Source organism: Oryza brachyantha, chromosome 11, assembly GCF_000231095.2.
Source record: "Oryza brachyantha chromosome 11, ObraRS2, whole genome shotgun sequence".
Taxonomy (NCBI): domain Eukaryota; kingdom Viridiplantae; phylum Streptophyta; class Magnoliopsida; order Poales; family Poaceae; genus Oryza; species Oryza brachyantha.
Genome location: NC_023173.2, coordinates 13,451,327 through 13,472,530, shown reverse-complemented (window position 1 = coordinate 13,472,530; position 21,204 = coordinate 13,451,327). Strand labels below are relative to the sequence as shown.

Genomic DNA, 21,204 nt, shown 5'->3' with positions numbered 1-21,204 from the left:
TTATAATTATATAGCTTGATTCTTCAAAAGACGAAAGTCCCCGCTTTGTCGGGATACATTCAACATCTCTACATATCTTGGGATATTTCTTCAATAAGGTCAATGAAGATATTAGTTAATGAGTGGGGAATTTCATGAGCGGCACATGCAGAAGATAAACCTTGGTAAATCTGTAGAAAATGATAGCACAAAAGAACCTTCCTTCCCAGTTACTTAGTGTCAGTGAAACATATATAAGGATCCCACAAATTTACGATTAGCTTGGAGACTAAAGAAAAGTATTCTGTCTATGTGTGCAACTGCAAGGGCAATACTGCAGACCATATTAGGCAACACAAATTTGATTTTCTTGAGGACCATAAATTTGTTTTCAAAATTACATGCCAAAAAACATTTATTAGACAATACAGGATAATAAATGGAATAATTTGCAAACTATCTCTTACACTTGAGATCTGAAATACCTTGGGGTCAAAAACAAATAATATAAAGCTAGAGAGTAGAAGTACATTTATTAGACAAACATTAATCACAAACTTTGATGAAGTTTGAAAGCTAGAGGACTTCTCAAGTTATCTGATGGATATCCAAAAGTTTCTGGATAATAAAGAAAAGAGAGGAAGATGTCACTTTTTCTGTTATGTCTTTCTGCAGGGTAAACAACCAACTCAGGAAGTCCTTACAATGATGGATATCCTACGGTGTATGTTTGAGCTAGCAAAGCTTGAGTTGGCACAGTAACATAAATGTCAATATGAGAGTTTTTATATTAACTAACTCGGTTGTACTAATGTTTAAAGAGAGCGAAAATAGTAAAAATTTCAAGCACACAACAAAATTGCTAACCACCAGCTTAGTAGCTTAATTTTCACATGAGTTTTTTGAAAGAAATGTATCTGCTCAGTTGAACAGGAGTAAGAAAGCCAGTAGAGAAATGAAAATTTGGATTCATGTGAAGGGATAATAAAATGAACACAAACAACGATGGGATTGATGGTTGTCCAATGCTTTGCATAGCTATTCTCTAGCTGACTATATTTTTCACTTGAGGCTGAAACCAAGAAAAACAGGGACCATAATAGTAATACTGAGAACTCTCAATTATCAAATCAAACCATATGCGGCACCATTTAAAGTGAAGGATGACCCATAAGTAAAGAAAGGTAAGGAAATACAAGAAAAATTGATAACACCTAAAGTTGAATTAAAATTTTGTCATAAGTTACTTGTTGCGTGTACAATTCAATTTATACCATTATGTTCATTGCAACCAAATATGTATAACAACAGTTGACATGATTATATTTGTAATAAAAAGAAGTATATAGGTTCTAAATTACTTCTGTTATATGTATGAAGTAAATCTGATTCACAAGAGTTGACATTCACAATCAATATGTGTTGATAACATTGCTGAGATCTAAATTACTTTATTGCTCAGATCTAAATTTGATTCTAAATTATTTTATCGCTCAGATCTATAAATGTGTTGATTAAAACTGATTTCTAAATGAATTATATCTTATATTATGGGATAGAGAGAGCATCAGATATTTACAAAGTATGAGAAAATTAACACCATGCATCTATCATTCTAATGTGACGTAGAAATCAAAGACATGCACATATCCAGCAAAATTTAAAAAATGAAATTAACTAAGCACAAAAGGTGGAGTAATTAATTTAGCCAAGCAATCAGGGCAGGTAGTACATGAGCGCACAGGCGACGGTGGTACCGTAGAAGACGATGAGGACGACGAAGAAGGGCGGCTGAGGGGCGAAGGTGGTGCAGACGGCGAGCAGGATGTTGCAGGACAACAGGTCTTAAAGACAGTGATCTTCTAATAGTAAGGTGCTCTCTCCGGTGAAATATATTCTAATCTGAATTCTTAGCATCATTGAGTCCAGTATATTCTAATCTAGCAGTTGATTCATGCTTTCAGTCTCACCTTCCCTCAAGTGATGAGACCCTTCTCTTCTGTATCAGTAATCATGCTATAACCAATCGTGCAAATTACTATCAACATAACACAAATAAGTAAAGCACAAAATTATCAGTAGAAGGGGACAAACAGAGGCACTTCATACCTATCCTTGACACTGGAGCAGGGCTCCATGATCTCAAGGTTGGCAGCAATTTGAGCCTCACATTCATCCATACGTCAGCGCATAGGCGACGGTGGTACCGTAGAAGACGAGGACGACGACAGCGAAGGGCAGCGAGGGGCGAAGCTGGTGCTGACGGTGAGCGGATGTTGCAGGAGAACAGGTCTTAAAGAAAGTGATCTTCTAGCAATAAAGCGCTCCATCTGGTCAAATATATTCTAATCTGAATTGTTAGCATCATTGATGCCAGGATATTCTAACCTGACAATATTGCAAAACAGGAGAACACCCATATTTACACAACAGGTGCATATCAAACATCATAACATCAGACCATCACACTGAAACCATTTAACAAAAAACAGGACAAGATTTCACGCTCAAGCATGCCAGATCTGGTACTAATCTTCAGCGAGCTCAGCTTTTGGATCAGAATAGAACATTAAATAAACATCAGATACTATGCATTTAGATGGTTGAGTAAAATCTGGATGTGGTGTGTTGTATTTAAGATGGTATAAATGGTAAAAGATCCTTATCCAACATACACAGGACTGAGCATAAAAGGATGGTCCGCATATAAGAATTAACAGCTCATAATATACTTATTGAAAATATTAAAATGAAATACCTGAGCTGTCTCATGTGCAAGATAGTGTCCTATAGCTATCCCAAAACCAGGATTTAAGAAGTAGCGGCAGCTGTATGTTGTCACTGGGAGGTAACTATGCTGGATCTTGTGCTCTCCTTGAGCACCTGCGTCGACCTCACTCAGGTTCAATTCCATAGTTGCTTGAATTGCCTAAGAAGCATGTATATTCTATAAGTAAGCCATTTGATTGTCACATTTTCATACTATCACCCATATAAAATAAAAATTAGTACACCTACATATACAAGATACTACGTATTTGGAGTTTAAATTGGTAGGAAAATTCAAAATCATATGTAAATCAAGGAACATCAAATAAATATGGATTTACTTATTTTCATTTAAAATGGTTTAAAAACAAATTCAGGTGGTACTGCAAAACATTATTAGTTTCCGTACAAGGTTAAACATTCTGGAAGCTCCGACAGATGCACAAATTACCTGATAATAGCAAGCTTCAAAATGCAAGTTGGGGAAATAAGCATCTGGCAGACATCCCCATAAGCGACAAACAGCGTGTCACCTCCAATACGGTTAAGTGCCCCAGCAACAAGTTTATCATCATGTTCAGCAACAATAAGCATCACCTTAGTCACCCATCTTTTCTCCCAAGCGGTGAAAGAATTCCCTTGCCAAATATGACGTACACCAGCTGAAAGCACACACAAAAGGTAATCCCATGTCAAATGACCATTGAAATAACTGCACTATAAATATGCATAAAAACGAAAAAATAAAGGAAAACAAAAGTTTGCAGCAACCAACCAAAAAGTATCTATATCTTGAATCACCAAAAAAGAGACTGATTGACCACAACAGTTCCTACCTGAACTAAAATAATTATCCTGATCTACCCATAAACATAGATAAACACACAAAATACAATGGAAAGCAACCTGAATCTGGAGGTATATTACCGCACCTAAACATACCTCGTTCTCCACAATGCATACAGCGACAGTGTCAACCTGCAAGATCCATACTAAAAAATACAGTGGATTGAAAGAGCAATATCACAGGAGAGGAAGAAAGCCAAACAACCAGATCCAAAGCAGCAGATTCTAACCAAAGAAAGAGCACATGAAAGAACACAATAGCAACACGAGCTCCTCCCGGCGAGGCCGCGCTGCTACCCCGAGCTCCCCCCGCCTCGGCCGCTCCGCGGCCGTCGTGACCTCCCCCCACCTCGGCCGCATTGCCGCCGTCCCGAGCTCCTCCCGGCGAGGCCGCGTTTCGTCCGCTCGCGGCCGCCGCCTCCGCCGCACGATCCGCGGCGAGAGAGAGGGGAGATGAGAGAGGCTGGTCGGATGGGTGGGAGGAAAAGCCGAGAAGGTGAGGAGGTGGGTGGGAGAGAGAATGACGAGTTGCTTTACAGTGTACAAGACGGTTGTGCAGGAAAGGCGGCCAGAACGTAAGACTCGAGGAGATTCACATGGGAGTCATGCCACCGCTGGACCCGCGCGGAGAGGGAGGACGACGGTGCCGCCGATCGAGCTCCCCCCAGCGCCGCCCCGAGCTCCTCCCGCGAGGCTGCGCGCCGGTCGAGGCCCGCCTCGGACGTGCCGCCGCCGGATTCGCGCCGAGAGGGAGCCACGCCACCTCCCCGCGGCGAGGCCGGGCCGCCGCCTGAGGTCCACCTCGGCCACGCCGCCGGCGGATCCGCGCCGAGAGGGAGGCACGCCGCCGCCGGATCTGCGCGGAGAGGGAGGACGACGCTGCCGCCGGCCGAGCTCCTCCCAGCGCCGCCCGGAGCTCGTCCCGACGAGGCTGCGCGCCGCCGGCCGTGCCGCCGCTAGAACCCCGGTGAGAGGGAGGACGAGGGAGGTGTGGATCGAGCGGATGGAAGCCTCGCTGCGTTGCCTTCTCCGCCCTGTCCTGTTCGCCCTCGTCCCGGCTCACCGTGCAGGCACCACGGCCGACGGAGACCGGGCCCACCACGCAGAGAACCGGGTCACCGTGCACCCAGTCCAGGCAGAGAACGAAAACACCGCTAGCGACGTGTCGGCAGCTCCCGGCGGCCACGCCAGCGCGAAACGCTGGGAGAGCCTCAAATCCGGGCAGGCTTTAAGATTTTAAATTTAAATAGATTAGATTAGCTACTACAAAACTAAAATTCTATGTTTACAAAGATGAGAGCTAAGCTTATGTATATAAACTTTTTTAAAAACATATTGTTTGGCAGCTCGCAAATCATGCTTGCAAAATCTGAGAAAAATCTAAAAAGACTAAAAGATAAACACAATCTAAATAGTTATCACGTCATGAGCACTTCACACGACAAGACTCTTCCATCATAGCTGATGCGATCAAATAACACTTATACCATCCCGTGAACATGACCAAAATATTGAGATTTAGTGATAGCTTCCGCGATTGTTTGGACACTAATTATAAGTATTAAATATAGACTATTAATAAAACCCACCTCATATTCTGGATTATTTCGCGAGACGAATGTATTGAACCTAATTAGTCCATGGTTAGCGAATGTGATGCTACAGTAAACATTTGCTAATCGTGGATTAATTATGCTTAAAAAATTTGTCTAATGAAATAGCATTTATTTATGTGATTAGTTTTGTTATTAGTTTATATTTAATATCCGATATAACAAGAGACAAAAAAAAGTCACACCATCGCTTATTTTTAAAGTAAAAAATAAAAAGTGTAAAAAGAATAATAAAAATTTCCGATCGAGACCGACGACTGCGACCCGCCAGATCGTCCGGACGCCGACAACCGAGAAAGCAGCGAGCCCACTATCCGTCCCGAGCGAGCGGAACATCTGCATTCCCAAGGCCACGGTGACGTGGCGAGGCCGCAGATATTTTTTCCTCGCGGTCCAGCGTAGCGTGGACGAGGACGGACGGCAAAGCGGCGGGCGTACGAGATATTTATCGGTTGTTCCGCGGTGGGAGCGTGTGACGGTTTTGCCCCTGGGGTTAGGCCTCCTCACTGCCCGCCGCACCCACTGAGGTTTTGGGCTCAATTGTTTTTGTTTGGCAGATGCCGCTGCTAAAATTTAAATTTTAGAATTTAATTTTAGATTTGATTTTATAGTTTTTTATCATGTTTTTTTATAATTTTTACTTTTGAGTCACTATAAACAAGCATATAAAAGTTTTACCTATAAATTATTTTTTGTTTGTAAAAACATGTTTTCGTTTTTCTCTTTAAAAAACAAAACGATGGGAGCCCTGGTCACTCGTCTTTTTTTTTTCAACTTCTTCTTCTTTCATTTTCAGGGGTTTGGTGTTGGGCAGCAGCCCGGATGCAGCCACGTGAAATGTTGGCAGGCTGATCGCCTCGTGGCATGAGCTGTGAATGAAGAAAACGCGGCATAACGTGCACATAAAACCAAGAATAAACTGCGTAAAAAAACTCAACCTAGGTATGTAAATAATAATAATGTATAAATTGGTAATAGTATCTTTTTAGACACTCTTTTTTGTAAATTTTATTTTTATAAAATTTGTGTCAACGTCTAAGTTGGTATTAAATAGTTAAGTTCATAATTATGAAAAAAATCGACTGTATGAGATTATTTTTATAAAAGTAATATAAAAAAGAGATTATTTCTGACAATTTTCATTTCTAGGTGGAATTGTATCTAATCAATATAGAGCACTATTGTCTTTTTTAAATATATATATATATAAGACATGTTCTCAAGTTCTTAGTTTTACCCAATTTCGTTGGATGATGTAGGATATGTTGAGACTGCTATGTTATCAGGCGTGTGGATTACTACTATTTTGTTAAAAATTTGACTAAAAGCTCTGCTATGATTAAGAGTGATAACGAATCTAGCATTATCTTATACTCATAATCTAGCAACAATGACATTTCATAGCTCTACGAAATTCACTATCAAACCTACAGCACTACGTGAATAGTAAAGCTACATTTTGATTTGAGTGAGTGACAAGCTAGGTTGAGTTAGATATGCACATAGGGGTTGTTTTGCTAGGAGCTATTACAAAAGGCTACAAAAAAAAGTAAAATAACAATAATTAGAGAGAATAAATTCTTGTTAGATTAATCGTTACTAATAGAGAAGCTACATCGTATTAGAAAGATATTAGGGTGGTATTTGAGACAAGGGGCTAAACTTTAGCCTCTTGTTCTATCGGATGTTTGGAAACGTTAACTATTAATAAAACCCAATCATAATTTTGGACTAATTCGCGAGGCAAATCTAATGAGCCTAATTAATCCATGATTAACCTATATGATGCTACAGTAAACATACTCTAATTATGGATTAATTAGGCTTAAAAAATTCGTCTCGCGGATTACCCCTCATTTATAAAATTGGTTTTTTTATTAGTTTATATTTAATACTTTAAATTAGTGTCCAAACATTCAATGTGACATGGGGCTAAAAAGTTTAGCCCCATCTAAACAACCCCTAGATTACATGATGACGTGTGATACAGGTTTATCATGTTTGCTTATATTTTTCATAAATGAACCGTACCCTTCAATCTTCATGACATTGACTTATTAGTTATTTTATTCATGTTGTTTCTTTTTCCTATTGTGAGATTACAATGAGATTCCCTATGTAACTTGTCTATTAAGCATTTTTATATGATGCTTCATATTTACCTTTCATACTATCTAGTACTTCTTGTTACCTTGGTAACTTTACACAATATAATAAACCTAACAGAGTTAGGCAAACTCCTTAATTAAAATTAAAGGTATCTATCCATATGTACACAAATAACTCCAATAGGTGTGGACTTGGCGGTCCTTTCATCATTAGGCATTTAAGCGCAGAAGTGGACGACACAGAATAAATGGTCTTTCCAACGGTGACTTTCGATATAGACGGCGAAATCTAGTTGAGTAGGGGATATTTTTGATTGCTGACAAAGCTATTCGTGCATGATATTTTCTAAAGTTGGGATGGGTATCTTTCGGATTGGATGGTTGAGATAGTTGCTTTACTTATGGTTGGAATAAGTACTGATATATTTACATAAAATAAGGCTCAAACGGCCTCATCTTTTAAAAAAGAACCCAAACTTATATAATCTCGTGTTCAAAATAAGGTCATTTTTGCATCTTATTTATCCCAAAATAAGTGTATTTTAAGTAATCATTATATTAAAGGTCGTTAAGTAGATAAATATATTACGGATAAGACACAGTTGCATTAGGATTTAATAAAGTGAAATGTTGATTATTCAAACTAAGTGTGCATGTGCATGATGCAATTATTTAGGCTTTTTTTTTCTTTACGCGGATATTGGTTTGGTTTCAGAACATGTTTGATAAAAGTTAACTTTTTGCTAACCCAAAAATTTGGCTACTCCTGTAGTACCATGTGTATGTTTTATTTGTTACCAATTTTTGTTTATATTAGTATAAATTCTACGACACTAAATTTTGCCGTAACACTACCAATACTTTGGTAAGGTAAAAATTAGTACTAATCCAAACAAATCCTTATTTTTAATGGCTAAACTTGTTATCTACTAGTAATATCTTATTTACATGTCAAATAATCATTTTTGTCACGTTGTGAACATAAGCTCTCTAAATAATTTTAGTGATATCAGGGATAAGACTATGTTTTTTTTTCTCTTTTATAGGGTGTTTAGAGTGTTAAAGGGATGCATTCGAGGGGTGTGTCAGTAAGGTGTTGCCTTTATAGTGCAATTCTGCATGTGTGGTACGCTAGCCTAAGGTCCTATCCAGAAAGCTGATGACTACGAAAGAATCTAGAGGAGCTGTTAACATTTCTACCGAAATTTCCACTAATCACATAAATATAAATATCCTAGAAAATTTTCCCATGTTTTTGCCAAAAGCGTATAAACAAGAGCGAAAATTTAAATTTGAAAAGTTAATTTTAGAGTTGATTTTAATATCTATTATAGCAGTCTATTTTACATCATTTGTTTTTGGACAGTTAAAAACATATATAAATTTTTATCTATAAATTATTTTTAATTATTAAAATGTATTTTGCTTATAATAAGTATAGGTGAAGCTATGTAAAAAAAAGGAAGAAAACAACGTAGGAGAAAAAAGAAAAGGAGGGGACTATAAAACGGTATGCTGTCCTATGATAGAATAGAACTGAATGTGTATTAGGTATCACACGGTATCCCTTCGGTTTTTTTTACGCCGTTGACTTTTTATCGATTGACCCTTCGTCTTATTCAGAAATTTTGTCCAAATATATAAAATTGTAAATCATACTTAGTAATAAATCAAATAATAATAAAATAGTCAATAATTATATAAATTTCTTGAATAAGACAAAGGGTAAAACATAGATAAAAAGCCAATGATGTCAAAAAAATCGGAGGGAGTACATTTTAATTTTAATGGAATACCATTTTACAGTATTTCTGAAAATAATAATAAAAAAAGACTTTGAGAGCTGACAATCCGAGATACTCCACTACTCCAGTCCAACCGTGGCTGAGAAGAAAAGCAAAGCAAAACAAGGTGCGCCGTCGGATCCCCTCCCAGACTCCCAGGTCCCAGGTGGCCCCCATCCGGCGCCGTCCTTTGCCCGGCCCGCGGGCCCCACCACGCAGATATTTTTTGGTGGCAAAATCCCGTAATTAACCCCCAACCCGCCGCCCCTTCTCCCCCACCCACCCCGCGCGCATATAAATCTGCCGCGGAAAATATCTTCTTCGCCCCACCGTCTCTCACCTCAGCTCTGCTCTCGCCTCTGACCGGACTCCACCATTTCGAAGCATCGGACCGGACGCCGCCAAGGAGAGAGAAAGTTCTAGAGAGAGGGTAGGATGTTTGATGCGGCGGATCGCGGGGGAGGCGGCGGGGTGGTGGCGGTGAAGAGGATGAAGCTGTGCGAGGAGGAGGAGGAGGAGGAGGATGAGGAGGGGATGGAGGTGGATTTGGATGATGAGGAGGAGGGGGAGGAGGAGGAGGAGGAGGAGAAGGGATGGGTGTGGAGGCCGCCGGGGGGAGCGGGGGAGGAGGAGGCGGCGGCGTGGGAGGGGAGGGCGGCGGCGATCGTGGTGTCCGACGCGGTGGAGGCGGACTTCCCCGTCATCTACGTCAACGCCGCCTTCGAGGCCGCCACGGGGTACCACGCCAACGAGGTCCTCGGCCGCAACTGGTGAGATGAGATCCCATCCTCGCTCGCGTGCTGCTCCTCTCCTCTGTTCCTGACACGCTCTGCTCTGCTTTGGGGTGGCGGAATGCTGCTTAGCTTTGTGTGAGCCCGAATGGGGAGAGATGCTGGTTTTGATGGATGCCGCTAGTAATTTGATGAGCTTGCTGTAATGCTGTGCGGGAAAAAAAATGGGATTCTAATGCGCATTTGTTAGATTCCGTCTTAGAATTCGTGGCTCCCGTACGGGAGTACGCCACTCCGCCTTAATTAATCATTGCTTGCAATTCCGGCGATGATGCGTGATTCCTGACTAATTTTAGTATATATTTTCGTCACTTTCGATTGGATTTTTTTGGTCTGTCAAAGTTAGAGATGGGAATCGTGAAAATATGAGATTTAGATAGCCAGTGTCAATATGAGTAATTCGAAGTCTAGTTTGTATTACACCATCAGTTGTTTAAAGCCGTCCTCTGACTCTGAGTAATGGTGATAGTGCTGATATTCTCTATTCATTTACACATTAAACGGTGAAGGGATAAGCCAACAAGCGAAGTAATTCTAAAAAAACAATGTTGTTATGTACAGTGAAATTGGCTGACGTGAGCTAAGTTTGGATTTGTTCATGCCATAGCTAAATTTGTGAAATGGCTTTTGAAACAAGTTTTGTGTGCACGAAAGTTCCATATTGCATCGGGCCTTAGAGGCCAAGAGTGAAACGTTCATATATTCTTTCTGGCTCTAGGTTGTTCTTGTTTTCTGGTGAGAATAGGTCGGGCAACCAAGGGTGATGGCTACCCGTTAGATATTTTCCCCAGATATTTCTTCTTGTTCTCTTGCTCAACTAAAAAAGGCCACTTGTACTGGCACAGAGAAAAGGGATGATGCAAGAATAAACCGTAGAATATATTGGGAATATAAAATGAGATGGGTAGGCCATTAATTGGAATATAGAACTCGTCTCTTGCCGGTGCACAGTTATCTTTAACATATAGGTACAAGAATTTGCAATAGAGAGCATCATGGTTTTAACTGTGCCTTTTTATTTTTATAGGGCATGTTTTAGCAGTTTCCCACCAGGCTACCAGTTGGTAACTTTATCGTTCTGTTGGTATATACTCTCTCCGATTCCATAATACTTGTTGTTTGGATAAGGCTAAGGTCAAACTTTTAAAAACTTTGACTATGAATAACTTTTAAGCTATTTACTTTACAAGCATGGAAGCTATACGTATAGATTAATCCTAAAATGTACTTCAATAAAACCATATGTTTATTGGTATTTTTATATATATTGTAGTAGAAAATAGTGATTAAATTTGTTTTTTGGAGACCGTGTCCTTGTTTAAAACAACAGTTGTTATGGAACCGGAGGGAGTATCATATTTAGTGGTGGCTTGCTACTTCTCTAGTAGGATACAGTATGCTGGATAAGTAAAACTTTTTTGCCCCTCTCTTGGACAGTGCTGAAAAGGAATTAATTACTAATGTGTTAATTGTTAATTTGTTGACAAGCAAAATTTAGCATTGAACTTGGACACTGATTACGAAATTTGATTTGTCTTAACATTATGGAAATTAGTGACAAACTTATAAATATAGACCTGCCAATGTTTAAAATTGACAAGTACTCCATCCATTTCATAATGTAAGATTTTTTAACCTTGTCTAGATTCATATGGATGCTAATTAATCTAGACATATATATATAAATTATATACATTCATCAATTGATGAATTTAGGCAAGGCTAGAAAGTCGTACAATATGAAACGGAGGTAGTAGCTGATTATGGTCAGTTTCAGAACTCGAACTCATTTTGAGAATAATGGAAGTTCCGGATGTAATATGAAGCAAAAATATGACTTAGGTAGTAAATGTATGGATGTGGTTTTTGTGCTTTATATTTTGTCTTTCAGATTCATTCCATAAATTATGTTTTAGTAATTGTTTTACCATTTTGTGGTGATCTGCTATGATAGTCCATGCCAAATCAGCATCAACTCTAGGCTCTGGCTTACATAATTTAAGTATTCAATGTAGGTGGATTTTCACATTTCTACCGAAGTGCAAAAGGCATCAAAATAAATAGCCACACTAGTTTCTGCTATTTTGCACTAGATGAAGAGATTCCATTTGAAAGTTGAAACCAAATAAAAAGCAACATCCTTAGTTGTTTCTCCATGCTTGACTTGCTATAGGCCATATTGCCTACTAACATTAAATGTTTCATCTTTCTCTGATTAACTTATTATTTGTTACTCCCTCTGGTTTTTAATAGATGACATTGTTGACTTTTCAACACATGTTTGACTAATCGTATTATTCAAAAGTTTTGCATAAATATACAAAAATGTAAGTTATGTTTGGAATACATTTAATATAATAAGTCAAATCACAACAGAATAAATGATAATTACATAAGTTTTTTGAATGAGATAAATAGGTAAACATATATATATAAGTCAACGACATCATCTATTAAAAACTAGAGGGAGCATTAATTTTCACTTATGTGAATTGTTGTACTGTATCATATTTGCAACAAGCTAACAGTGACATAACTTGACAGAGGGCCTAGTGAAGCTTCTCACATTACTCTGTTGACTCAAACTTGTCTTTCAGCCGATTTTTACAATTTCGGGATCCACATGCCCAAAGACGACATCCGCTTGTTGATCCCATGGTTGTTTCAGAGATCCGCCGTTGCTTAAATGAGGGTATTGAGTTCCAAGGTGAGCTATTGAATTTCAGAAAGGATGGTGCTCCACTGTACAACAGGCTAAGGCTGGTCCCAATGCACGGGGATGATGGTTTCGTAACACACGTCATTGGAATCCAGTTGTTCTCTGAAGCTAACATTGATCTCAGCAACGTATCATATCCAGTGTATAAACAACAGTCCAATCACAGACCCAACATTCAAGAGATGAACTCTGCTACCCATGAACATATTCCTAAGATCCAAAGTTCTGAGTATTGCTACATCCTCCAGCTATCAGATGAAGTTCTGGCACACAACATCTTGTCTCGCCTATCGCCAAGAGATGTCGCATCCATCGGATCAGTATGCACTAGAGTGCATCAGTTGACCAAGAATGATCACCTCAGAAAGATGGTCTGTCAAAACGCATGGGGAAGAGATGTCACTGTGAGGCTTGAAATGAGCACCAAGATGCTAGGATGGGGTCGTCTTGCAAGAGAGCTCACAACCCTTGAGGCGGCTTCATGGAGGAAGTTCACAGTTGGAGGACGCGTTGAGCCTTCCCGGTGCAACTTCAGTGCCTGTGCTGTTGGTAACCGTCTTGTCCTTTTCGGAGGTGAAGGAGTCAACATGCAGCCAATGGATGATACCTTTGTGCTCAACCTGGAGTCTGCAAGGCCTGAATGGCGCCGTGTCAAAGTTTCAGCTTCTCCACCTGGGCGGTGGGGGCACACTCTCTCCTGGCTGAATGGCTCATGGCTGGTAGTCTTTGGAGGCTGTGGACAGCAAGGTTTGCTCAATGATGTCTTTGTCCTTGACCTTGACGCCAAACAGCCCACTTGGAGGGAGGTTGCAAGTGAGGGCCCGCCATTGCCAAGATCTTGGCACAGTTCATGCACTCTGGATGGATCAAAGCTTGTTGTCTCAGGAGGTTGCACCGAATCTGGTGTTCTGCTCAGTGACACATTCCTGCTTGACCTCACCAAGGAAAAACCAGCATGGAAGGAGATCCCAACATCCTGGTCACCGCCATCCCGTCTCGGCCACACCTTGTCTGTCTTTGGCAAGACCAAACTCTTCATGTTTGGTGGTCTGGCAAAGAGTGGCTCTCTCCGGCTTCGTTCCTGCGATGCCTACACGATGGATGCTGGTGAAGACAGCCCGCAATGGAGGCAGTTGGCGACAACCGGGTTCCCAAGCATCGGTCCACCTCCGAGGCTCGATCATGTCGCGGTCAGCCTGCCCTGTGGACGGATCATCATCTTCGGTGGCTCCATCGCCGGGTTGCACTCGCCATCGCAGCTGTTCCTGCTCGACCCGGCGGAGGAGAAGCCGACATGGAGGATCCTGAACGTCCCCGGTCAGCCACCGAAGTTCGCATGGGGGCATAGCACCTGCGTGGTTGGCGGCACCAGGGTTCTTGTCCTGGGGGGCCACACTGGGGAGGAGTGGATCCTGAATGAGCTCCATGAGCTCTGCCTGGCGAGCAGGCCCGATGATGATGAGTGATTCCATTCTCCGCTGCTTTGCTCGTCTGATTTATTTAAATCCTATCATTATTACTCATATATGTTGTTGTCACGACCCTGCTATGTAAAACAGTAAAAGTAGTGAAAGTAAACAAAAAGAAAAAGGATTACTGGTAGTTTTCATCCTTAGGAGTTATTAGGAGAAAGATCTGAGAAAAAAGCTGTGAAATAAAAGGTTGGTCTAGTGTTTTTTTTGGTTTTCTTCCTTATGTCTGCACAAGCGTTTCTGCTCCATATGATGTTTTGATGCAATTTGTGTCAATGCAAAATGTACATAAGTACATAGTCCATTGTTGAAAGTACATAGTCCATTGTTGAAGCGTAAATGATCTTTTTTCCTAAAACGCACATCTAGTTACCAAAATCTGAAAAAACTTAATTTCAGAATTGTTTTGAAGCCTTTCCATGGTGCTCTCTAATTTCTTTTAATTTCAGCATTGACATTTAAGTTGATAAGCACGCATAAGTTATAGAGGCCCCGAAAGATGCCACACGTGAAAAGACATGTATCTATTGGTTATAAAGTCTTTAGTTTGGTTATAAAGTCCTTAGTAATAACTGATATCGTGGGTTCGATTTCTTGTTAGAGTGAATGTTTTAGGATTCTAACGGTTATGTATTGTAAAAAAAAAGTTTTAAAACTTAAAACCTGTGACTTACACACAACCATCCGAGGCGCTCGTCGAGGCGGCCGGAAAAGCAGGTGACAAAGTAAATTGCAGAGGCATCCGATGTGTAGACTGCATACATTTGCTGCGTCTTGCTGACGGTCTCCGAATGAATCGCGAGTACGCACCGGCGTGCTGCAGGCTGCAGCGAGCTCGATGTGTGGTGCCTCCATTTCTTTGGCTCCAGGTTGTGCGCATCAGATTCTTCTACTAACAAAAGCCTGCGTTTTTGTGCTGCTTTCCATGGGGGAGGACATCTTTTTGACCACACACCGGCATCCTCCAGCCCAAGCAGATCATGGGATTCTCCCAAAGGGAGAAGAAAGGAGAAAATTCAGATCTTGTTCTCTCGAGAGAAAAAGAACAATCAGTGCGACAGTGCCTAACATGTTCTCATGTCATGATCACGCACTGCACTCCAAGGCGTTCCTCTAAATCTCAAATCTCAATAGGGAAGATTTGATACAAACAGTTCCAAGCCTGTCACCATCCAGACGGCCCTTTTCGTCTCTTAACTTTTGTTTATACTTGTCTCTTAACTTTTGTTTATACTTGTAAGCCAAAATTTAAGGTTAATTTGGGGCTTTTCACCAAAGTTTATCTCCCAGCCTTCAAATATGTCATTTGTCTTTTTCCAATCACCCTCAAGATTTACTCCGGGGCAAGGACCCTGGTACCAGATAGTCCAGAAAAGCGATCACCGGATAAATTGACAGAAGCAGAAAATGTCACTTTGGTGAATTCAAAACCGTCACCATGGAGACAATTATTTCGGTCTCAAACTAGTAATTAACAAAGACAGGTTCAACCAAACATCTCCAAGTTGGCCATACAAACATGCTGCGAAAAATTTCGTCCAACATGGTTAAGATAACAGAATTCTAACAGTGCAGAAGAGTAGGGTTTTGCCTGTGGCTGGCATCGTGGAACAAGAAACCCAGGACCCAGCCATCATTTATCAACTGAAGAAAAGCGTGACCCGTAACACTACTCAAGTACTTAATTTAAACATCTTCTACTACTTGTTGGCACGACGACAGTTTGTGTAGTAGAATATAGCTACTGAAAGCCGAAGAAATCGGTGTCGTTGCCCCCAACAGCAGTTGATGCATCAGACTAGCGTCTGAATTTGCCTCACTGTTCACCAGTTTCTTTTGGAGCTGCGGCTTCCTTGATTTCGTCACCGCCATCATCCTGCAGACGAATTAAACAAGCAACAAGACATCAGCACCATGAACAGAAGAGAGAGAACAATCAAATGACTCAAGGAAGCTCACATTGGCATCTGAGGTCCATAGAGTCAAGTTGTCACGCAGGAGCTGCATGATCAAAGTGCTGTCCTTGTAGGATTCTTCACCAAGGCTATCCAGCTCTGATATGGCCTCATCAAATGCCTGCAAGAAACATGGATTCATTCAAATCATATGTTCTGTGTTCTGGTTGTGAGTGAACGTTAAGCAAAAGATCACATCATTACTTAAAAACAAAAGCATTTCTTCATATCTTATACAGCAATTTTACTTGTTTAAAGCAATTACAATGCATCAGCACTCAGAACCCATCAGTAAGATGAATTTCATATCATAGTTTTTCACTGTCACCTTCCCAGGCTCTGAAGCTAGGTACATTTTAATCATTTGATTTAAGTTTGTGAAAGTAAAACATGACGCAAAGTCTAAATGGAACATGTAAAACTTCAGTCAAAATTGTAACATGAGCACATGGCATATGCAAACTAGATAAACAAAAAATTACAAGAATGAACATCAGGATAATTGAGAAGAAAATATCAACCACTATAGACAATTTCCAGATTTTTATCAATGTATCATCATCACCTTAAAGCTAATATCCTAAATGTAGCAGATGGTTGATATAACATTCATAAATTGTTATCTCACTCATGAAAATCAGCCAACGAATGCATGCAACAGGTGTCAGCAGATTCAAATAGTACATTTGTGGAGATTCCCTACAAACTATTGTTGTGCTAAACATCCTCAACAGCATGCTGACTGAGGCATAAGATTTTAGAACAAGCTAATGTATAATTCATGAAAAATATATCAACAATGTGGGCGTTTTTGATTAAAAAAAAAGAATGCAAATACAATTTCACTAGCAAAAATTAACAGTCACCCTTACAGAAAGCTTAGAAATTAGTTCCAGTCATCCACTATTGATATTTCCAGCATAACCACTAGTCCAATACAAAGCTAGTCCAATACAAAGCAGGTCCTTAATGGTACAAAATCTCACATAAAACTTTGTATGGAAATGCGTGACACAGATGAGAAATGTAAACTGAAATTGAAAGTACATGTGCTCGTAACTTGCTGAAAATAAAGTTTACGGGGAAATGGAAGTGTATATAAACATAGAGTAAACAGACCTGTTTTGCAAGGTTGCAGGCACGATCAGGGGAATTCAGGATCTCGTAGTAGAACACTGAAAAGTTGAGTGCAAGCCCAAGCCTTATGGGGTGGGTTGGAGCCAAATCTGCGAGAGCAATGTCCTGCAAACACACAAACAAAAATATAAATTCAGACCATAAGACTAACCATTGTATTCACATGCAAAAAAGGAACGCAATCTATCATAAATCTAACCTGAGCAGCCTTGTATGCATTCATGGTACTCTCCGCGGCCTGCTTCCTCTCATCCCCAGACTTAAACTCCGCGAGGTACCTGCACAACCATCACCAAGAGAAATCATATATACATCTACATCACTTCAAATGACAAACTCGCATCTTTAATCGTTACCAAACTCCTAGCAGCGCCAAGATTCCCAAAATATCAAGCAAACTACGCCATGGTTAGGAGTACCATTCAACACATAATTTTGACTTTCCAGTAGGAAATGTTAACATCATATGTAAAGACCAAACCTTAAACATAGACATGTATCTCACACACCTATTATCCCATAAATAACTACCACTAGATCTTAAATTTCGACCTGCACATCTCAAATCCTACCGTACAGCACTAATTAATCAAAAGACTAAACAGTCGGATCACTCATAATAAATAGTAAAGGGAATCCATCCTATCAGTTTATCACCCCAGTAACTCCCCAATCCCCATACGTCAGTACCATGCCTTCACCGACCCAAAGAAATCGCCCTAGCTCGAGTTCTTGATTGATCCGCCGCGTACGCATAGATCAGGGCAATCAAATCACAAATTTGTACCGCGGGGAGGAAAGGCAGCATCTTTTGGTGAGATAGTATTATATATAAATATACCTGTGGTAGTCGCCCTTCATCTTGAGGTAGAAGACCTTGGACTCGGCGGCGCCGGCGGAGGGGACGAGGTGGGAGTCGAGCAGGGCGAGGATGCCGTCGCAGATGCGGGCGAGCTCGGCCTCGATCTTGCCCCTGTAGGAGCGGATGGTGGCGGCGTGGGCCTCGTTCCCGCGCCCCTCCTCCTTCTGCTCGATCGACGAGATGATCCGCCACGACGCGCGGCGGGCGCCGATGACGTTCTTGTACGCCACCGACAGCAGGTTCCGCTCCTCCACGGTGAGCTCCTCCCCGCCGCCGGCTCCCCCCGCCGAGCGCGCCACCCGCTCCATGAACTCCACCATCTCCTCGTACCGCTCCGCCTGCTCCGCCAGCTTCGCCTTGTACACGCTCTCCTCCCTCGTCGGCTCCGCCGGCGACATGGCTGCCTCCTCCTCCTCCTCCTCCGGCCACACGGAAGGCTACAGGGTTAGGGCGCGGAGCAGCGGATCCGGACGCGTCTTCGTGGAGGCGACGAGAGGAGGGAGGAGATGGGGTGGGGATTCATTTGAGGCGGAGGCGCCTCCCCACTCCGGCCTGGGTGGAGGGTGGGGCCCACCTGTCAGTGTGGGTGGGGGGCACGTGGCGGTCCAAGGGGGAGCGGAGCGGGCCGTACGGCGAGGGGAGCGGGTGCGGTTGGTCTGCCGTGTGGTCTGCCGTGTGGGTGGACGGAGGTGCGGTGGGGTGGACACGTGGGGAGGTTTCCGGTGGGTGGGGATGGTGTTTGCTGTTTGGTGGACGGTGTGTGATTCTGGGGGGTGTGAACTTGGCCGTTCCCGTCCTGATAGGAGGTGAACGATGCAGGGGCAGTGTCTAATATGGTACTGATCCTGGGTAGCTGGAATTCTGTTTTTAGATTTCCATTTCGTTCTCTTTTAGAAGAGAAAAAGAGAGAAAATATTCCTATTTTGATGTTTGACGCACTGTTATATTTGTGAAATATGTTTTTCTCTTAAAATGAACTCTTTATTTAATAAAGTTTGAAACCATGACAATTCGTATTGGTGGGGGCTATAACAATTTTGTTTCTACACTATTTTAATGGCTAATATTGATTTTGCCCATATTTTTAGGGCTTTTTTTCTCTGATTTTTATCTGAAACCATGGTTTGCCCATTTTTTCGACGGATAATAGTAACGGTGTAAAGCGAGGGAGAAAATTATCTTTTTAGCCTGATTTTTGTTTTATCTTTGTTTATTTCATCAATGGCATTTTTGCCCTCCATAATCAATGCATCTTGTTGTTGTATACTTGTAGAAATAAATAAGGATAAAAATGAAAATTCTAAGTAAGGCTAAAAATATATTTTTATCGCTGACTTAACAACGTTACTATTGTCCGTCCAAAAGGGAGAAAATTATGGGTTCAGCTTAAAAACCAGTGGCCAAATAAAAACCCTAAAAACAGAAGCAAAATCAATATCAGACATTAAAATAGGATAAGGATGAAATTGCCCTTATAATTTATGTTGTGATGTTTTTGAACGATGCAAAAAAGTAAGGTTCGTTCTTTTAGGCCATATTATTTCTCATTTTTATGTTTATTTTTTAAAACTATTAAATGGTATATTTTAAAAAAATATCTATATAAAAGTTTCTTATGTCACCTTCGTAGAGTAGGTTTTTAATGTCATAGTAGTTAATAGTTATTAAAAACTACATGAAAGTTTATTTTTTATCAACCAAAAGTACACAGCCATAACCTAGCAAGATAGGGAGATTCTCTAAATACGTTTACAACGTGCAGATAAGCGTTGATTGAAACTACCATCGTCTTCTTTTTTTTTCTTAAGAGTATACTAACATTTGTTACAAAATAGTTGTGTAGATTCTAATATTGTTTCATAATATAAATAATTGTAGGACTGTTTATAACACTGTTTATTTATATCAATTACTTCTAGCTTTTTTTCTCATCTTAACTCAACCTACCCTCTCATCTGATACATTCATTTCAATTTTTTAGGGCACCATTGATTTTTTTCTATTTAACATTAATATTTACTAAACGGACCAGTATAACTTATATATTAGAAGTTGCACCGTACCCACACTTGCACAATTAATGTTAACAGACGTAAACAACTTACGGAACAACACACAATTAATGTAATAACTTGTTTAGTCCGTAGTAACTAGAGGTATAATATATCACACTAATCAATTAGTGATATATACTGATATGGTATTCTAACTATATCATATCGGCATATAGGGGAGTTGAATACATGGGGATGTTCTTGTGCACTTAACCTCTCTCTCCTTAGCCTGCCTCTCATGGCGAGTAGAATACATGGGATGTCAATTTACTGTTTAGTTATTCATATAGCTACAAATAAATCAACTATATATAGCTTACCCCCACCCTTCTTTTTTTTTTTCATGTGATGCGAAAATTGTAATGCATTATTGTTATACTATGTCATTGTCAGATATGAGGTTTTTTTGCCCAACTTTGAATGGACATGTAGCACTATGATTGCTTCTTAGATCAGTCTTAATGTATAGTTTCATCCCACACTTTCTAAAGAGTGTCACATCAACTTTTTTGGTTAACTTTGATGGATCAATGCACAATTCCATCTAACGGTTTCATAGGTTAGCAAAACATTAAATCTTTGCATGAGGTTGTGATCAAGTGTGTCATATAAATTATGTAGCCATTTCTATATAATATGATATGTATTCGGTTTCTCCACACAGGATTGCAAAAATCATGTTAAATGAAAAATTTCGCTCTCAGTGTCATTTCATTGGAGTCTCCTCAGCTTGGAAACAATACTCACTGCGTCTCATCCTAATGAAACCTCCATGAAACAAATCTGCTATCTCTCCCCTATTAATTTTGTTGCCATATCATTTCTTTTGTTGATGTGTCATTCTATTAAATGTGGATGAAATCTTAACTTAGACGGGCCTTAAAATATGTACACTTTCACAAACTTCGATGGGGTAATTTTTTCCACTTTTCATGAGTACGCTTATCGGACCGCTAAACGATACTTTTTTGTAAAAAAAATAAAAGATGTTTTAAATATTTAGATTAGCTTATTTTCTAAGTTTAAAATAACTAATACTTAATTAATCATATGCTAACGACATTTCTCCTTTTGTATGCATGGATTAGCCAAACTACCGTCAGTGTCTGTGAACG

General features: G+C 40.4%; 3 protein-coding genes across 14 annotated transcripts; 1 reads left to right on the top strand and 2 right to left on the bottom strand.

The window, feature by feature from the left end:
- Window positions 1–1,458: 1,458 nt before the first annotated feature.
- On the bottom strand, window positions 1,459–4,636 carry LOC102706979. 11 transcript variants are annotated; one of them, XR_005812727.1, is made up of 6 exons: window positions 3,825–4,623; window positions 3,691–3,740; window positions 3,200–3,410; window positions 2,738–2,908; window positions 2,089–2,309; window positions 1,466–1,995 (listed from the first exon to the last, which is right to left on the bottom strand). XR_005812727.1 is itself a non-coding variant. In XM_040528711.1 (4 exons), the coding sequence occupies exons 1-4, from the start codon at window positions 3,952–3,954 to the stop codon at window positions 2,884–2,886; spliced, it is 426 nt and encodes a 141-aa protein (XP_040384645.1). In that variant the 5' UTR covers window positions 3,955–4,636; the 3' UTR covers window positions 2,331–2,883. The 11 variants fall into 11 exon arrangements, 1 of the variants encoding a protein (XP_040384645.1); XR_005812726.1 differs by having other exon boundaries at window positions 3,681–3,726; XR_005812728.1 differs by having other exon boundaries at window positions 3,691–3,726.
- A 4,804-nt stretch (window positions 4,637–9,440) lies between these two features.
- Window positions 9,441–14,421, top strand: LOC102714051 (adagio-like protein 3). 2 transcript variants are annotated; one of them, XM_015842571.2, is made up of 2 exons: window positions 9,441–9,869; window positions 12,488–14,421. In XM_015842571.2, exons 1-2 carry the CDS (start codon window positions 9,535–9,537, stop codon window positions 14,073–14,075), a joined length of 1,923 nt encoding a protein of 640 aa, XP_015698057.2. In that variant the 5' UTR covers window positions 9,441–9,534; the 3' UTR covers window positions 14,076–14,421. The 2 variants fall into 2 exon arrangements, with proteins under 2 accessions (XP_015698057.2, XP_040384652.1); XM_040528718.1 differs by lacking the exon at window positions 9,441–9,869 and adding an exon at window positions 9,876–10,974.
- A 1,111-nt stretch (window positions 14,422–15,532) lies between these two features.
- Window positions 15,533–18,557, bottom strand: LOC102707255 (14-3-3-like protein GF14-D). The gene is made up of 5 exons (XM_006662925.3): window positions 18,015–18,557; window positions 17,373–17,451; window positions 17,156–17,278; window positions 16,041–16,157; window positions 15,533–15,957 (listed from the first exon to the last, which is right to left on the bottom strand). Exons 1-5 carry the CDS (start codon window positions 18,431–18,433, stop codon window positions 15,898–15,900), a joined length of 798 nt encoding a protein of 265 aa, XP_006662988.1. The 5' UTR covers window positions 18,434–18,557; the 3' UTR covers window positions 15,533–15,897.
- Window positions 18,558–21,204: the final 2,647 nt, after the last annotated feature.

Excerpts from the sequence above, each read along its gene's own strand:
- LOC102706979 (XM_040528711.1), bottom strand. The coding sequence starts at position 3,954 with ATGCGGCCGAGGTGGGGGGAGGTCACGACGGCCGCGGAGCGGCCGAGG. Across the intron at positions 3,411-3,680 it reads GGAGAACGAGGTATGTTTAG|CTGGTGTACGTCATATTTGG; the intron begins GTGCGGTAATAT and ends GTGTGCTTTCAG. Across the intron at positions 2,909-3,199 it reads TTGAAGCTTGCTATTATCAG|GCAATTCAAGCAACTATGGA; the intron begins GTAATTTGTGCA and ends CATGCTTCTTAG.
- LOC102714051 (XM_015842571.2), top strand. The coding sequence starts at position 9,535 with ATGTTTGATGCGGCGGATCGCGGGGGAGGCGGCGGGGTGGTGGCGGTG. Across the intron at positions 9,870-12,487 it reads GAGGTCCTCGGCCGCAACTG|CCGATTTTTACAATTTCGGG; the intron begins GTGAGATGAGAT and ends CTTGTCTTTCAG.
- LOC102707255 (XM_006662925.3), bottom strand. The coding sequence starts at position 18,433 with ATGTCGCCGGCGGAGCCGACGAGGGAGGAGAGCGTGTACAAGGCGAAG. Across the intron at positions 17,452-18,014 it reads ATGAAGGGCGACTACCACAG|GTACCTCGCGGAGTTTAAGT; the intron begins GTATATTTATAT and ends ATGGTTGTGCAG. Across the intron at positions 17,279-17,372 it reads ATGCATACAAGGCTGCTCAG|GACATTGCTCTCGCAGATTT; the intron begins GTTAGATTTATG and ends GTGTGTTTGCAG.